The sequence below is a fragment of the Cryptomeria japonica genome, chromosome 6 (genome assembly GCF_030272615.1).
Source record: "Cryptomeria japonica chromosome 6, Sugi_1.0, whole genome shotgun sequence".
In the NCBI taxonomy this organism is placed as follows: Eukaryota; Viridiplantae; Streptophyta; class Pinopsida; order Cupressales; family Cupressaceae; genus Cryptomeria; species Cryptomeria japonica.
Genome location: NC_081410.1, coordinates 548,340,725 through 548,354,463, shown reverse-complemented (window position 1 = coordinate 548,354,463; position 13,739 = coordinate 548,340,725). Strand labels below are relative to the sequence as shown.

Below are 13,739 nucleotides of genomic sequence, written 5' to 3'. Positions count from 1 at the left end.
AATTTTTGTCCCATTATCTCCATCTCGACCACAGTCGACTTCCAACCAATGCTTACAGTGAGGAGCATGGGATCTGTAGCAAACGTACCAGGTAATTATGTTGCTGCCATGGGGTCTGTGCCAGATGGTTTTGCTGTCATCTGACGGTGTTCCTGGTTGGCAATGTTGTCACCGACTATGTTTGTAATAGCCATCTTCAATTGTGGCATTGTTTGCAGAAGGTCAGACATCGTACGGGTACAGTGGTTTGCAAAATTTGTTTGATGATAGTTTTCTCGGACTCTGACCGAAGTGGGGTACTGGCAGTATTGTGTGAGGCCCTACGTTCTTCCGCCATCGCCCATTCCACATTAGTCTTTGCTTCCCGGAGTCTCTCCTTGTCCATACGGGGATCGCGGTATACCGCCTTCTTACTTTGCAATCTTGTGATTGCCAGTACCTCCTCGTCTGGCTCCTTCACGACCAACATGTTTACTCCCTTCCATTTCGGGCAGTCAATATCCTCATGGTTTCCAAGACCACATCATTTGCACAACAAACCTCCACCATTGTTTCTGTTCTGACATTCCTGAGCAAAGTGGCCCAACTCATTACATTTCTGACACTGGATCATGGGCCGCCCTTTTGCATCCTACTGAATTTTACTCCTTGGCGTGTTATTATTGGAACCATAGTTGAACTACTCGCGACTCGGCTCGACTCGCCAAGCCCCTGGGAAAAAAACTCGGCAAAAACTCGGGAAAAACTCGGAAAAACTCGACGAAAAACTCGGCAACTTAAAAACACGCTTAAACTTAGTAAAAAACGCATTTTTTTTGCAATTTTTAATGAGAAGATGCATCCATTGAGTCAATAAATGATAACACAAAAGAAACAAGCTGATTCTAGATATATTTAAATGCAAAGTGTCTACAAAATCGCATCCTCATGAGGAATGCTGATGGCTGGAAGCCTGAAGCAAAATAGTAAATTACTAAATAGTTTTTGTAAAACCAAAAGTAAATACATCATCACAAATTACAATTACAACTTCCTCTTCCCAGCTCTAGCAAAAACATGGGGAGAGGTAGAACTAGAGGGTCTAGACTGTCTAGTCGTATAAGTCTGCTGTGGGACTGGGCGTGACTGTGCCTCCTCGCTCGGTATGGTTGATTGAGACTCATCCTCCATCCTGGATGAAGCTATGTCTCCACCTGCCTCTGGCACTGGCAATGAATCCTCATCCTCATCCTCATCCTCATCCTCCTCAATGTCATCCAGCCTGAAACCAAATCCACCCCCCTCCTCCATAGCCTGCCTCTCCAAATCAGTGATGTCAGTGTCGGAAAACAATGGAGGCTGCTCCTGTGATGTCCAATCACTGTAAGGATCTATATCATCCAAGTCAATTGGACCACCTTCTAGTTCCTCTACCTTCTTTACGCGCAATCAAAGATTATATTGCACGTAGACAAGGTCATTGAGCCGTTTCTGCGCTAACTTGCTCCTCTTCTTCGTGTGGATTGCTTCAAACAAGCTCCAATTGCGCTCACAATTGGATGAACTGCAAGGCTGACATAAGACTCTGAGGGCAAATTTTTTGAGATGTGGGGTGTTTCCACCCCAATTTTGCCACCAAGCATCTGCAAAATAAATAAAATGGAAAAGTTAGAAAGCAAAGAGAAAAGAGAAAACATAATTTATCAATCATTTTAGTCTTTAGATCCCAAAATCCAAATGGCAAATGTTATACCTGGGGTTTGAGTGGTTCTTCCTCTCCTAGCCAGCTCTGAAGAGAATAGCTTACCCCTTCCTCCCTCATAATTTTGGAGCTCACTCACAATGAGGTCTCTCTCCTCAACATTAGGTACCATCCTCTCAATGCATGTACTGAGGCCCTCCATGACTTCTCCATTCGAATCTGAGTAAGAACCCCCGAACCTAAAACGAGGGTTGAGGAAGTACCCTGCTGCATGAATGGGTTGGTGGAGCTGATTGTTCCACCTCCTATCAACAATTTCCCAAATGGGATCAAATTTGAGCCTATCCCCCTTGTAGTAATTTTTGATAGACTCTTTGGCCCTATCCATGGCCTCATAAAGATATCCCATTGGGTTTTTATCCCCATCCACCAAGCGAAGAACTCGAACCAAGGGCTCTGACACCTACAATTGAAAAATACAAATTACAAAAAGATCAAAATTTAAATAATGAAGTTACAAATTAGTAATGAGAGACTTGAATCAAGAATAACTAAAATTTAAAAATTAAAGTTTTGAAGTAACAACCTTCACAATCTTTGCAGCCCTTTGTGCAAATTGGTTGTCGAAGACTCTGCATGCGACAGCCTCTCCTTCAGGCTTCTTTGAATAAGGTGAGTTAAGCCATTCTCCACTCACAAACATTTGTTTCAAAGAAGTCAATGCAGCAAGAATGCTTTGCAACGTCAAGAAAAACGTTGCAAACCTTGTGACACCAGCTCTCACCAAATCTTTCACTTGCGTGTGTTGTCTCATCAAATTTAGGACCCAAGGGTGATTGTAGATATATTTGGTAATCCTCCTTGCATCCTCCACAACTGGAGTCACCCACTCAAGTTTTCCTATGTCCTCCAAAAGAAGGTCAAGGACATGTGCTGCACAAGGTGTCCAAAAAAGAGTGGGGTGCCTCTCTTGGAGGATTCTTCCTGCAAAAGAAGAATTTATTCTTAAGAAATATGCAACCAAGTAAAACAAAGCCCACAACAAATGAGAATATTGCTAATGCCTAAAGGTGATAATTCAAAAGGATTCTACCTACTGACACATATGCTGCTGCATTATCTGTGATGATTTGCACCACATTCTCTACCCCCACCTCCATGATGACACGCTCCAACATTCTAGCCAATGTTTCTGCATTTTCACCTTGTTGGAGGCATCAACAGATTTCAAGAACACTACATTGTCCTTGCAAGCGACCAAAAAATTGATGATGGTGCGGTTCTTGCCATCTGTCCACCCATCAGAAAGAATGGTGCAGCCATAATTTGCCTAATCGATTTTTTGATCCTCCATCACTTCTCTTGCCCTAGCAACTGCATTTGTGAGCAACCTGTAAGTGCAAAGTGAAATTAGGTATTAGTACACAATTTTGATTTAATAAACAAGAAATCTAAAAAATAATTAAAAATGAAATCAAGTGGACTATGTAGTAATTTACTAACCTCCCACTCAAATCCCTGCGAGAAGGGGCCTTGTACCCCTTTCCTGAAACTATCATAGCAGTCACCAAATTCAACCAATAAGCATTCTCCGCCACATTGAATGCAATGTTGTTGAAGTACCAAAAATCAGTAACTACAATGTCAGTTTTCTCATGTACCTCCTTATTCCATCCACTAGCCTCTAATGATGGTTGTCCTCCAGGTATGTTTCTGGGCACAAAATAATCACCTATCGACCCTGATCATTGTGATGGAAGTGGAACAGGGCCCCGACCAGGTACTCTACTAGAGGAAGAAGAAGCAATGGGTGAGCTGATGATCGGTTTGCGGATACGTGGGCCACGCCGAGAGCCCACTATGCCCTCAAGTGCTTCTTCTTCCTCTTCAAGGTCAATAGAAACACCTTGAGATTCAGCTATGGCTGATCTCATGGCTAGTTTTGCCCTCTCCCTTTGCAATTTCTTCTCTTCCCCAGCTGCAAGTAGGGCATTCATTTGTCTTTTTATTTCTTCATTGGTCCCAGGGCATGCTCTAGCATCATGCCTATCTATTCCTGCAAGGTGGTATTTGAGGCGGTTGATGCCTCCATGAAGTATTCTCTCACACTTTATGCATATAATTGACCCAAGATCGGGTCCCTCATAGGCATACCTCAATGCCCCATCTCTAGCACCTCTAGGACGGGTGCCTATAAATCCAGGTGGGCATGGATCTAGTGGCCATTGCTCCCTTGCCATGATTAATGCTTACTTAACCTACACATACAAAGTGCAAAAAAAAATTAACATTTTAGTTAAACAATTTAGCACTAAGCAAACTATCTACATTAGTTTAAATAAATTTAGACATCATTCGAAGTTTTTTTTTTTAAAAAGTAGGGTTTGAATTTTTTTTTGAAAACTAGATTCTTCAAAAAAATTGTGAAAATTCAACAAGACTTGTGTTAAATCTTGTGTAAATAACTTAGAAATGATTTAGACTACCTAGGAATCATTTGTAATCAATCTAAATGCAACAAAAAATAAACAAATTGTTTTAAAAAAGCATAGAAAAAAAAATTAAAAAACTTACCTGGAATCTGATTTTCCCTTCAAATCCACTTGGAATCACTCAATAGCCACCCCAAATCACCTTCCAAGCCTTCCAAATGAGTTTCCCCCTTCTCAGCCCAAAACATAATTGGAAAACAAAAAATAAATGAATTTTTAAGCCGTTTTCGGCTGTAAAGGAAACATGGGCGAGTTTTTTTCAAAAACTCGCCGAGTTTTTGCCAAAAACTCGCCGAGTTTTTGCCAAAAACTCGGCCAGTTTTCCTGGCGAGTAGAAGTCATTACTACTCGCCAGGCCCAAAAACTCGGCGAGTTTTTGTCACTCGCCGAGTTTTCGGCAAGTATGTCATCTATGATTGGAACGGTTGTTCCCGCATCGATTATTACGGTATCCTCCTGGTGAAGCCTCTGAGTTTGTTGATTGTTTAGGTGGTGTGACTAGTGGAGTAGCTTGCTCGCCTCGAGTGTAGAGCACTTGTGTGCTCCGTGTTTTTAGATTGTACGGGCATTCCTTGGTGGAATGGCCTAGTACCTGACAGATGTCACAAAAAGCTTTTTTTGAACATGTCCCCTTGGTATGCCCTTCTGCCTTACAATCGGTGCACCAAAGTTCTTTGTCATCTCTGCCACTTTCTTTATCAGCCTTCAACTCCTTCATCATTCGCAACATGTCCTTTCGAAGAGCTTGTACGGTTTTGGACTCGCCGTCGCTACTTCCGTCTATACTGTCGTCATCACTTGCCCTCCGTTTCCCCTTCGATGTTTTTCTTTCGCTTTCAAAATCCATTGCTCAGTTGTAAGCTTCATCATATGACGGTGGGGGGACCACCTTCATCTTCCACCCGAAGGATGGTACCAGCCCTTCAACAAACCATCTCTTCTTTAGCCCATCCGCTGGTTGGTTCTCCATTTTGTTCAGTAGTTCCTTCAACCTTCCGTTATAAGCCCGGACACTTTCACTTTTTCCCTGTTTGGTATTGTAAATCTCCGCCACAATTTCATTGTCGTCACATAGGAGTTTGAATTCCTCCTGGAAGGCCTTCTACAAATTGTTCGATGATCTTTTATGTTGGGCATCAAGGTCTATGTACCAGTCAATTGCTATCCCTTGAAGGGTGGTCGAAAATGCCTTCAACTAGTAATCCCGGTCGTCTTGGCCGTTTGCCTCCCTGATGGTTATGCATGTCTTGCAGTGTCGTACGGGGTTCTCCGACCCGACTCCGATGAATCTAGGAAGCTTCTATTTCTCTGGGGTGTGCCATTGTCTTCGTCTGGAAGGCTTTATGTGTCGCCTAGAAGGTATTAAATCCCTGGAAGGTACCATACACGTTCGACCGGATCGGACCGTATTGCTCTGTCCACGAGCCTTCTACGCGTCCTCCTGTGTCTTTCGTGCTTTGGTCACCCTCACTCCTATACTCCCTCCTTCCTGGAGTTTCTGGGTCTGACTCTCCTATTTTTTAGTATTCCTCGAGGGACAGATTTCAATTCGGTACAAGTTATTCTCAAAGAGTTCGGTGACCTCATCCTGCAGGTCTCGTACAACCCCTTCATCGCGATCGGATTGCTCTAACGGATTGCTCTCGGACTAAGTTCCGGATTCTTCACTCGACGTCGAGTGAGCGGCCTAGTCGACGAGACCGTCCTCCGCTACGTCCAGCAATGGTAGGGTCCTGGCAACCCCTACCAACTTGTTCCACGTACATGGTTTTTGTCTCTCCCGACTGCGGCTCCGACTCTTGCTTCGCCTTTTCGGACTCTCCGAGCCTTCAGCAATCTCTCGCTGCCGACGTCTCCATTTGTTTTGTTCTCTGATACGTAGGGATCTTCGTACGGACCCCTCACCTAGCTCTCCGATGGTACCAATACGTCATCAGTCCTTGTTGGGACATAGGTGCATTAGTTATGAGGGGTACGGCGTCTACTCGTATCCCTCTCTTCTTCTTCCCTACGGCTCCTTTCTTCGTATCCTTCTGCTCTTGTCGTTCAATGAGGTTTCGTGCCAACAGTCTAGGAAGGCTCCCCAGAAGATCAAACACGACAAAATTTACTGTGAGTTCCTCATGTACCGTGCCCTCTGGGACCGCTCTCCCTCGAGCTTCCCTCTGCACGTACTAGGTGACAGAAACGTCCCACAGTTCCACCAAATCCTCCGTCAGTTGATCCCCCCTAGCTTCCGCCTGCGTGGGATCTTCGTGTGTATCACCTTCAATGATTATTAACTGTTGTTGAAATGGTTGGCCCATTAGTGGTTACCGCCTACCACCATATTGATCTCCGGAATTTGAATCGGCAACGGCGCCAAAATGTTTACTCCCTACAATGAATTGTTCAAGTTCATAGGATAAACAGTAAATGTATACAGAACATCTAACCAGCAATCACAATTATATCCAGAGCGGTGATTAAATAATAGTCACAATAACATGGCAGAAAAGTATATCCTTTATTGCATTCCAAAATGTTTAGTACATCAACATCATTGTCAGGGTTCCCCTACATGGCCATGTATACTATCTGGCGGTTGGCCGAGGTACCAACCATCGTAACTGACACGGGAACCCACACGGCCAACTCCAATCATAACAAAAATGACATAACAATAACTTAAAAGTTCTATTCCTAATTACGGCCTAACAATGTTCAGCAAAACAACATCCAACTTCAATTCTACTCAACTCAGGAACAACGTGCTGATATCTTCACAAAGCCTCTTGCACGTGTGAATTTTGAAACATTTCAGGATTCACTTATTAGTGCTTTAAAACAATGATGTAATAAGGGGGGAATGTTGAGTATTCCATCATTACCTTACGTGTGGTTTGTTTGATCTGTTTATTTGTTTATTTGTTAGTAATTTGTTAGATGTTGTTAGTTTATATTAGGCATTATTTGTTAATCAATTAGTTTCATATGGAACCCATGAGTTCCTCATTTATAGCTAATTTATAGCTATATAAACATTGTTCTATGTAATTGAAATTCAATGAATGATATTCTCTGATACTCGCTACTGACCTCCCATGCACAAAAAGATTCCTAAGTGGTATTATATTTCAGTGAAGGATGCAAAGCTAGATGCAATTGCAAATAAATCTAACAGGTCATGAGAGGAAGTAAATTTGGCTTTTATGTGCAAAGTTGTAGAATTCTAAACCAAAAAAAGTGTAGGAAGCTTGTAAGTCACCACCTCGAAAAAATGCCAAAGATATAGAATATCAAGCATTAATGAGGAACAACATTTGGGAACTTGTTGATCTTCTTATAATATCCCCAATTGGACAACCATAGAAAATAGACAATTTTCTTAATGTGTGCAAATTGAAATGAGAAAAAATACCAAAGTAGATGCCAAAACCCAATAGAATTAATGTTGATTAGCAATAGAGTTAGTTTACAAACCCTCATACATCAAAGACATGAAATAACAGATCCAAACTATTAATGGCGGATATGAACATTGGTGACACTCACATGCCAAAAATATTCAAGTGTGACAGCAGATCTCAAGCTGATATTGACATGAACAAGTAATCACTGGCCGATTTTATAACATGAACAGTGGATGTTAACACTAGGAGCAATGATTAATTCACAAATCTGATTTATGGTAGCAACGAATCAGAATATTCAGAAATCCTACACCTTTGTATTTTTTGAATTAATGCAAAAATGAACTTTAGTATGATCAAACTACAAATTTAGCCCAAAATTCACGCAATATTAGGACCTCTATTAAGGCTGGAATAGGTAATTATTTATTCAAATATTATTATAACAACAGATCTGCAAACAATATACTTTTAGAATATACTTATAGCAGCAATCCCACTCACAATTGTACCATACAATAGTATAGCACAGTTATTCATGAAGAGCGGCTGCTGTGAATGCTGTGATCCATGGTATAATAGTTGTAGGTGGTACAGCTGGGTCCAACACAGTGGCAACTGAAAAGGTTAGCAAAGAACACCTACGCAAAACAAGCTGGAATCCTTCACAACTGTCTGCAATCCCGCATAAATCAATAGAAATAATTGACAGACTTCTGAAACCACAACACTATGATAGTACAAAAGCTAGAAATGTGATATTTGGCAAGTCCCAAGGGCTAAAAATCCTCATGAACAATAACTCTGCTGAGAGCCTCTTCAAATTCAGCAATCCTACGACTGTACGATGTCACTAGGAGTGGAGTGATGATTGGAAATCATAATTACAACAGATCCAAAAGGGGTCCAGCCATGAAATGATGTACAACAACAATAATGATGTAAAATCAGCAATCCAAATTTGAATATTGGTATATATGCTTGCAAATATGCTATTGATCGAATCAAATCATCGAAAAGTTCAACAAATTAGCACAATTGTGATCCCCAAATAGAATCACCTCTAAAAGATAAGAGAGTTTTCATCCTCAAATCCAAATATGAAAACCAAGAGGATTTTCCTCCTCGAAATCTCCCACACCAAGAGTTTTTGTCCTTGAATGCTTCAATCTCCAAAATGTAAGGAATAACATAATGACAAATTGAATGATTTGCTTTGAGAAAATTACTTTCTTTTATAATTATCTTTTTGGGTCCTCCATTTGATTTCAATTTTCCCTCCAAGTGTTTAAAAACAATTTTTAAATATTACATATGCTCTATCATCTTGGCCACTTGTCATCCAAATTGTCTCAAAAGTCTTAAAATGCCTTACAAGATCCTTTGACCCATTCCCTATAAACGTAGGCAGCTTATACCTTTTACACTAAGATTTGATGGTGGAGTCACCATGGTTTTGTTCTAATGCAGACCTAGTGCCTAAAACCTACTTGTTAGGGAATTTTGACTCGAATGTTCCAATGCTCTAGAATTTTGGGCCACATGAGAGTCCTCTACTCTTCCTATAGCTTCAGTGTTCTACACACTTCTTTCACCTTCAGGTTTGTTGTCGGGTAATTATGTCATAATGTAATTAGAATATTACGTGTGTTAAGGGTCGGTGGTTACGTAAAGTTGTCGGCAGTTGGCACCGAACAACCTGTACTGACACCTATATATATCTATTTGGTTTCCTATTTCAGTGTGTAGAGATTGTCGAAGAAAGCTATATCTTGAATGTACTGGCATTTGGCATTAATGAATACAGACATATCAGTTCTTCTGTTTACTTGCATTGTTGTATACTTTCATATTTCCTACATTTATGTACTATTATGCACTAATGAACACACACACACCCCTCGGGGGAAAACATCTGGCGCTGTTGCCAAATTAAACTGGGAATGACGGGAACATACTACATGGCACGATAATAATGGGGCAACTAGTGAGCAAGGGGACCAATAGCAATCCCGAGGAAGAGCTGACGGAGTTGTTCAAAGGAGAGGGACCACTGACAAGGGATTTCACCTGCATCCTATAGGCATCCATCGAAACTTACGTACGGAGGGAGGCCACGACCGAGGACGTCCCTGAGAGCGCAGTGTGGAGTGCCCTTGGCGTAAGTTCGACCGTAAACCGATTGATGAACAACTTGCCTAGCTTGTTGGCACAGGCATTCCTTGCTCTCCAAACTCGCCAAGAAGAAACCTACCCGTGAGACTCGTCGACAACAAATTTTGCAGCAATTTGAAGAAAGGAGTCGACGAGAGGAGGAACGTGACGAAAGCTATTGACGAACCTTCAACCCCACGGAAAGAAGGAATTGATGCCCGTGACACTAAATAAGGATAGAAATCGTGTGTCGAAGGGACAGGAAGAAGACGCGCACGAGGCAGCCGCGAAGACATTGAGGGTAGAACAACAAGCAGAACGTCGATGACGACTGAAGAAACTTGCTGAAGAAAACGCAACTCGAAATGATGGCTCAGGTGCTGTGGGCCAAGTTTTTGTAATAATAGAAACAACCAGAAAACGGTTGGGGGACCTTTCCTTGACATTGGAAGAGATTGGTGACGGGAGTACGGTAGAGCCGTACACGTCATACAAAGGTGCTAAGACTAGGAGGGAAGAGGAGATAGAGACCGAGAACAAAGACGCGGAGGATACTAGTGCGACCGAAGGTGTCGGGAGGACTCAAGGTCACGGTAGTAGAAGCAATTTGTTCGGTTCAGGCTCATCACACCTTGGTAGTCAGAGCAACTTGGTGGGACCCAACGTACCAAATCTCGGCGGAGTACCTTCTGGAGGACCAGTGTCTGGAGGAGTTCCTGGAGAGTCGAGTTCGAGTTCCAAAGGGCAGACTGGGCCGCCGCCAAAAAGCATGATGGCGAATCGGCAAAAATTGCCTAAGTTCAATGGAGACAAGAAAGAAGACCTGGTACGGCATTGTTGTACATGTAAAACAATCTGGTCGGCCAATGGCGTGACCGACAAGGCGGAATGGGTGGTGCAATTCCCCGCCACCCTACGAGGGGTAGCCATCGATTGGTACTCCGATGCTAATAAAACAAAGCTGGCAACTTGGGATGAATTACATAAAGCCTTCGAAACACAGCTTCGACTTCTCAGAGACGACAACGAAATTGTGGCCGAAATCCTGAGTACCAAGCAAGGGAAAAGCCAGACCATCCGAGCATATAGTCGACGCCTGGAGGAATTGTTGGGAAAAATGCACAATCAACCAGATGATGGAAAAGGTGGTTTGTGGAGGGTTTGAAGTCGTCACTCAAAGGAAAATGAAAATTGTACCACCCACCTCCTATGAAGATGCCTATAACTGGACAATGGACCTGGAAAGTGAAGGAAAGACATCCAGGAAGAAGAAAGACAAATCCTCTGGGGACAAGGACTCCTCTGACGGAAGTAGCTGCGACGAGGGGTCGAGCAAGAAGGTGCAAGCCCTTCAGAAGAATATGCATCGCATGATGAAGGAATTCAAAAGTATGAAGGGAAGCACCAGCAAAAATGAGGAAGTGTGATGCACGGTGTAAGAAGGAAGGTCATAGAAAAGGCTCCTATCCTAAAAAGGCCTTCTGTGACATTTGCCAAGTGTTGGGACACTCCACCAAAGAATGTCCCTACAATATGAAGACACGAGGGAATCAGGTGCTCTTCACCCAGGAGCAGTCATCACCCTCCGGTACGGTAGGCACATCCCAGCCTCAAGCCAACACCACGGCATCATCTAGTGGTTACAAAGGTAACCGAAGGGGAGGAAGAGGCAACAATAATAATAACAATAACCGGAGTCGAATGCAGTATGATGCCAAAGGACGGCCGATGATTTGGTGTCGGGCCTGCAACCAGTGGGGACACTTCACGCAGGATTGCCAGAAAGAGGAAACACCGCAGAACTTGTGCAGATGGTGTAGTCTTGGAGACCACGACGACACAAATTGCCCAAGCCAGGGGTTAATCTTCTCAATATTGAGAAAACTGGTCATAAAGAAGTACTGGAAATCACCCGTTCTCAGACCAAGAAGGCCACTTATCCCGACCCCCGTACGGAGGAGAGATTACAGGAGGCAAAGGCTGACATTGAGCGGGAGATGACAGCAGAACGACGAAAGAATGCAGAGGTGGTGAGTACCTCATCCCATACTGAAGCGGAAAAGAACATTATTGGGCAAGTCTTGCAGATGGAGGTGCCGATAAGGGTGAAGGACCTTCTGGACACAATGCCACAGCTAAGGACCGCCATTTTCAATACAGTACAAAGCACCGCACACACACCTTCAGGTGTAACCCAGACGGAAGTCTCGGTCAGCCTCTCGGCTGATCCAATGTTGTTGGCCTTAAATAGTGGTCGGGATCTTGCAATAGTGGAAATGGGAATCCTCGGGGCTATCCTCAAGGACACCATCGTGGATGGAGGTTCTGGGGTAAATGTGCTACCGCCAGATACATGGAAGAAGCTCGTGAAGCCATAACTATGGCCACCCACATTCAATTTGGTGGGAGCAGACCAACACGGTATCAAGCCACTCGGCACCCTGATGGCCCAGCCCGTGACCATTGGCACACAACCCTTCCTACTGGATTTTGTGGTAATCCCACTTAAAAAGAAGGGCTATGATGCCATCTTAGGGAGAGGGTGGCTAGTCACAACAAAAGTGAACCATAATTGGAAGAAGAACACCCTTTCCATGGAGAAAGGGGGGCAGAAGTACATTATTGATCTGAGGACCCAGGTCATCGACGAGGAGCTGGCATCATCCGACTCTGATTCAGAGGACTCAAACAGTTGGGAGTGGGATTCCTACGAAGGCAAAGACAAGATGGAACCAAATGATGAAGGAGTGCTTGAACTTGATGGCTGCTCGGAAGATGACATCTGCTCATTGAATGGACTCTTCCACTGGCAAATGGAAGATTATGAAGTATTCCACCCTGTGTGTCACATGCTACAAATTGAAGAAGAGCCACGCGAGAAAGATGAGTTCCCGTCAGAATACAGGGAGTATAAGGAGGGAGAAGCCAAAGTGAATGATGCTCTGGCGTACGAGTTTTCAAAGGACAAACCAATGCAATATGAATACCCCACCGTGAAGGAGAAAAACTTAGGAGACACTGGCACTCCTCGAAATATCTAGGTAGGAGATGATTGGAGCCCGGTGCTGAAGGCCACAACATTCCAAATTTTCATGGAATATAGGGACGTGTTCGCTTGGTCCTACAAGGCTCTGAAAGGGGTCCCGCCCAAATTATGCGTCCATCGGATACCATTGGTTTCGGGAGCCCAGCCGGTATGGAAGAGGCCGTACCGAATGAATAAGAACTATGCGGCCAAAGTGAACGAGGAGATTGAATGGATGCTGGAGGTCGGCATCATATTTCGGGTGGAGACAAGTGAGTGGGTCTCGCTGATCATGATCTCGTTGAAGGAGGCCAACCAGATCCGCATTTGCGTGGATTTTTGGTGCCTCAATGCAGTCACCATCAAGGATCCATTCCCTATACCTTTCACAGACAGCATCCTGGAGGAGGTGGTTGGCCATGAAATGTACTCATTTCTGGACGGCTTTTCCGGATACAATAAGATTTCGATAGCTGAGGAGGACAAGTTGAAGACCACCTTTGTGGTGGAAGACACAATCTATGCATACAACCGGATGCCGTTCGGTTTGTGCAATGCTCCGGCACATTCCAGAGGATAGTCCTTCACATCTTCGATAAGATGTCGATGGGAAATTTTAAGGCCCTTTTTGATGACTGGTCGATCTTTAGTAGTGAAGACACTCACTTGGTGGCATTGAGAGAATCCATGGAGAGATGCCGGAGGGCCAGGCTGGCCTTGAATCCGAGGAAATCCAGATTTATGGTACTGCAAGGAAAGTTGCTGGGCCATATCATTTGTAAAACTCGATTGAAAACTGACCCGGATAAGCTACAGGTAATTGTGGAGATGGAGTTGCCCATTTATGTAACAGGAGTAAAGTCCTGGGGGCATATAGGATACTACCGGAAGTTCATCAAGAACTTTGCTCAACGTTCATTCCCACTGGACAAACTCACAAGAAAGGGCAAACCATACATATGGGGACCGACACAGGGGGAAGCATTCAAGGAACT

General features: G+C 43.6%; 2 protein-coding genes across 7 annotated transcripts in view; both read right to left on the bottom strand.

Annotated features, from left to right (window-relative positions):
• The window catches only part of LOC131073036 (long chain acyl-CoA synthetase 9, chloroplastic), a 219,449-nt gene that overhangs the window by 123,394 nt on the left and 82,316 nt on the right, over positions 1 to 13,739 (bottom strand). The window lies entirely within an intron of this gene.
• On the bottom strand, positions 864 to 2,127 carry LOC131856124 (uncharacterized). The gene is made up of 2 exons (XM_059207481.1): positions 1,733 to 2,127; positions 864 to 1,622 (listed from the first exon to the last, which is right to left on the bottom strand). The coding sequence occupies exons 1-2, from the start codon at positions 2,088 to 2,090 to the stop codon at positions 1,429 to 1,431; spliced, it is 552 nt and encodes a 183-aa protein (XP_059063464.1). The 5' UTR covers positions 2,091 to 2,127; the 3' UTR covers positions 864 to 1,428.

Bases quoted from the DNA above. Each gene is read 5' to 3' on its own strand.
- LOC131856124 (XM_059207481.1), bottom strand. From the start codon at position 2,090: ATGGGATATCTTTATGAGGCCATGGATAGGGCCAAAGAGTCTATCAAA. The intron at 1,623-1,732 runs GTATAACATTTG...TTTATTTTGCAG, and splicing joins AAGAACCACTCAAACCCCAG to ATGCTTGGTGGCAAAATTGG.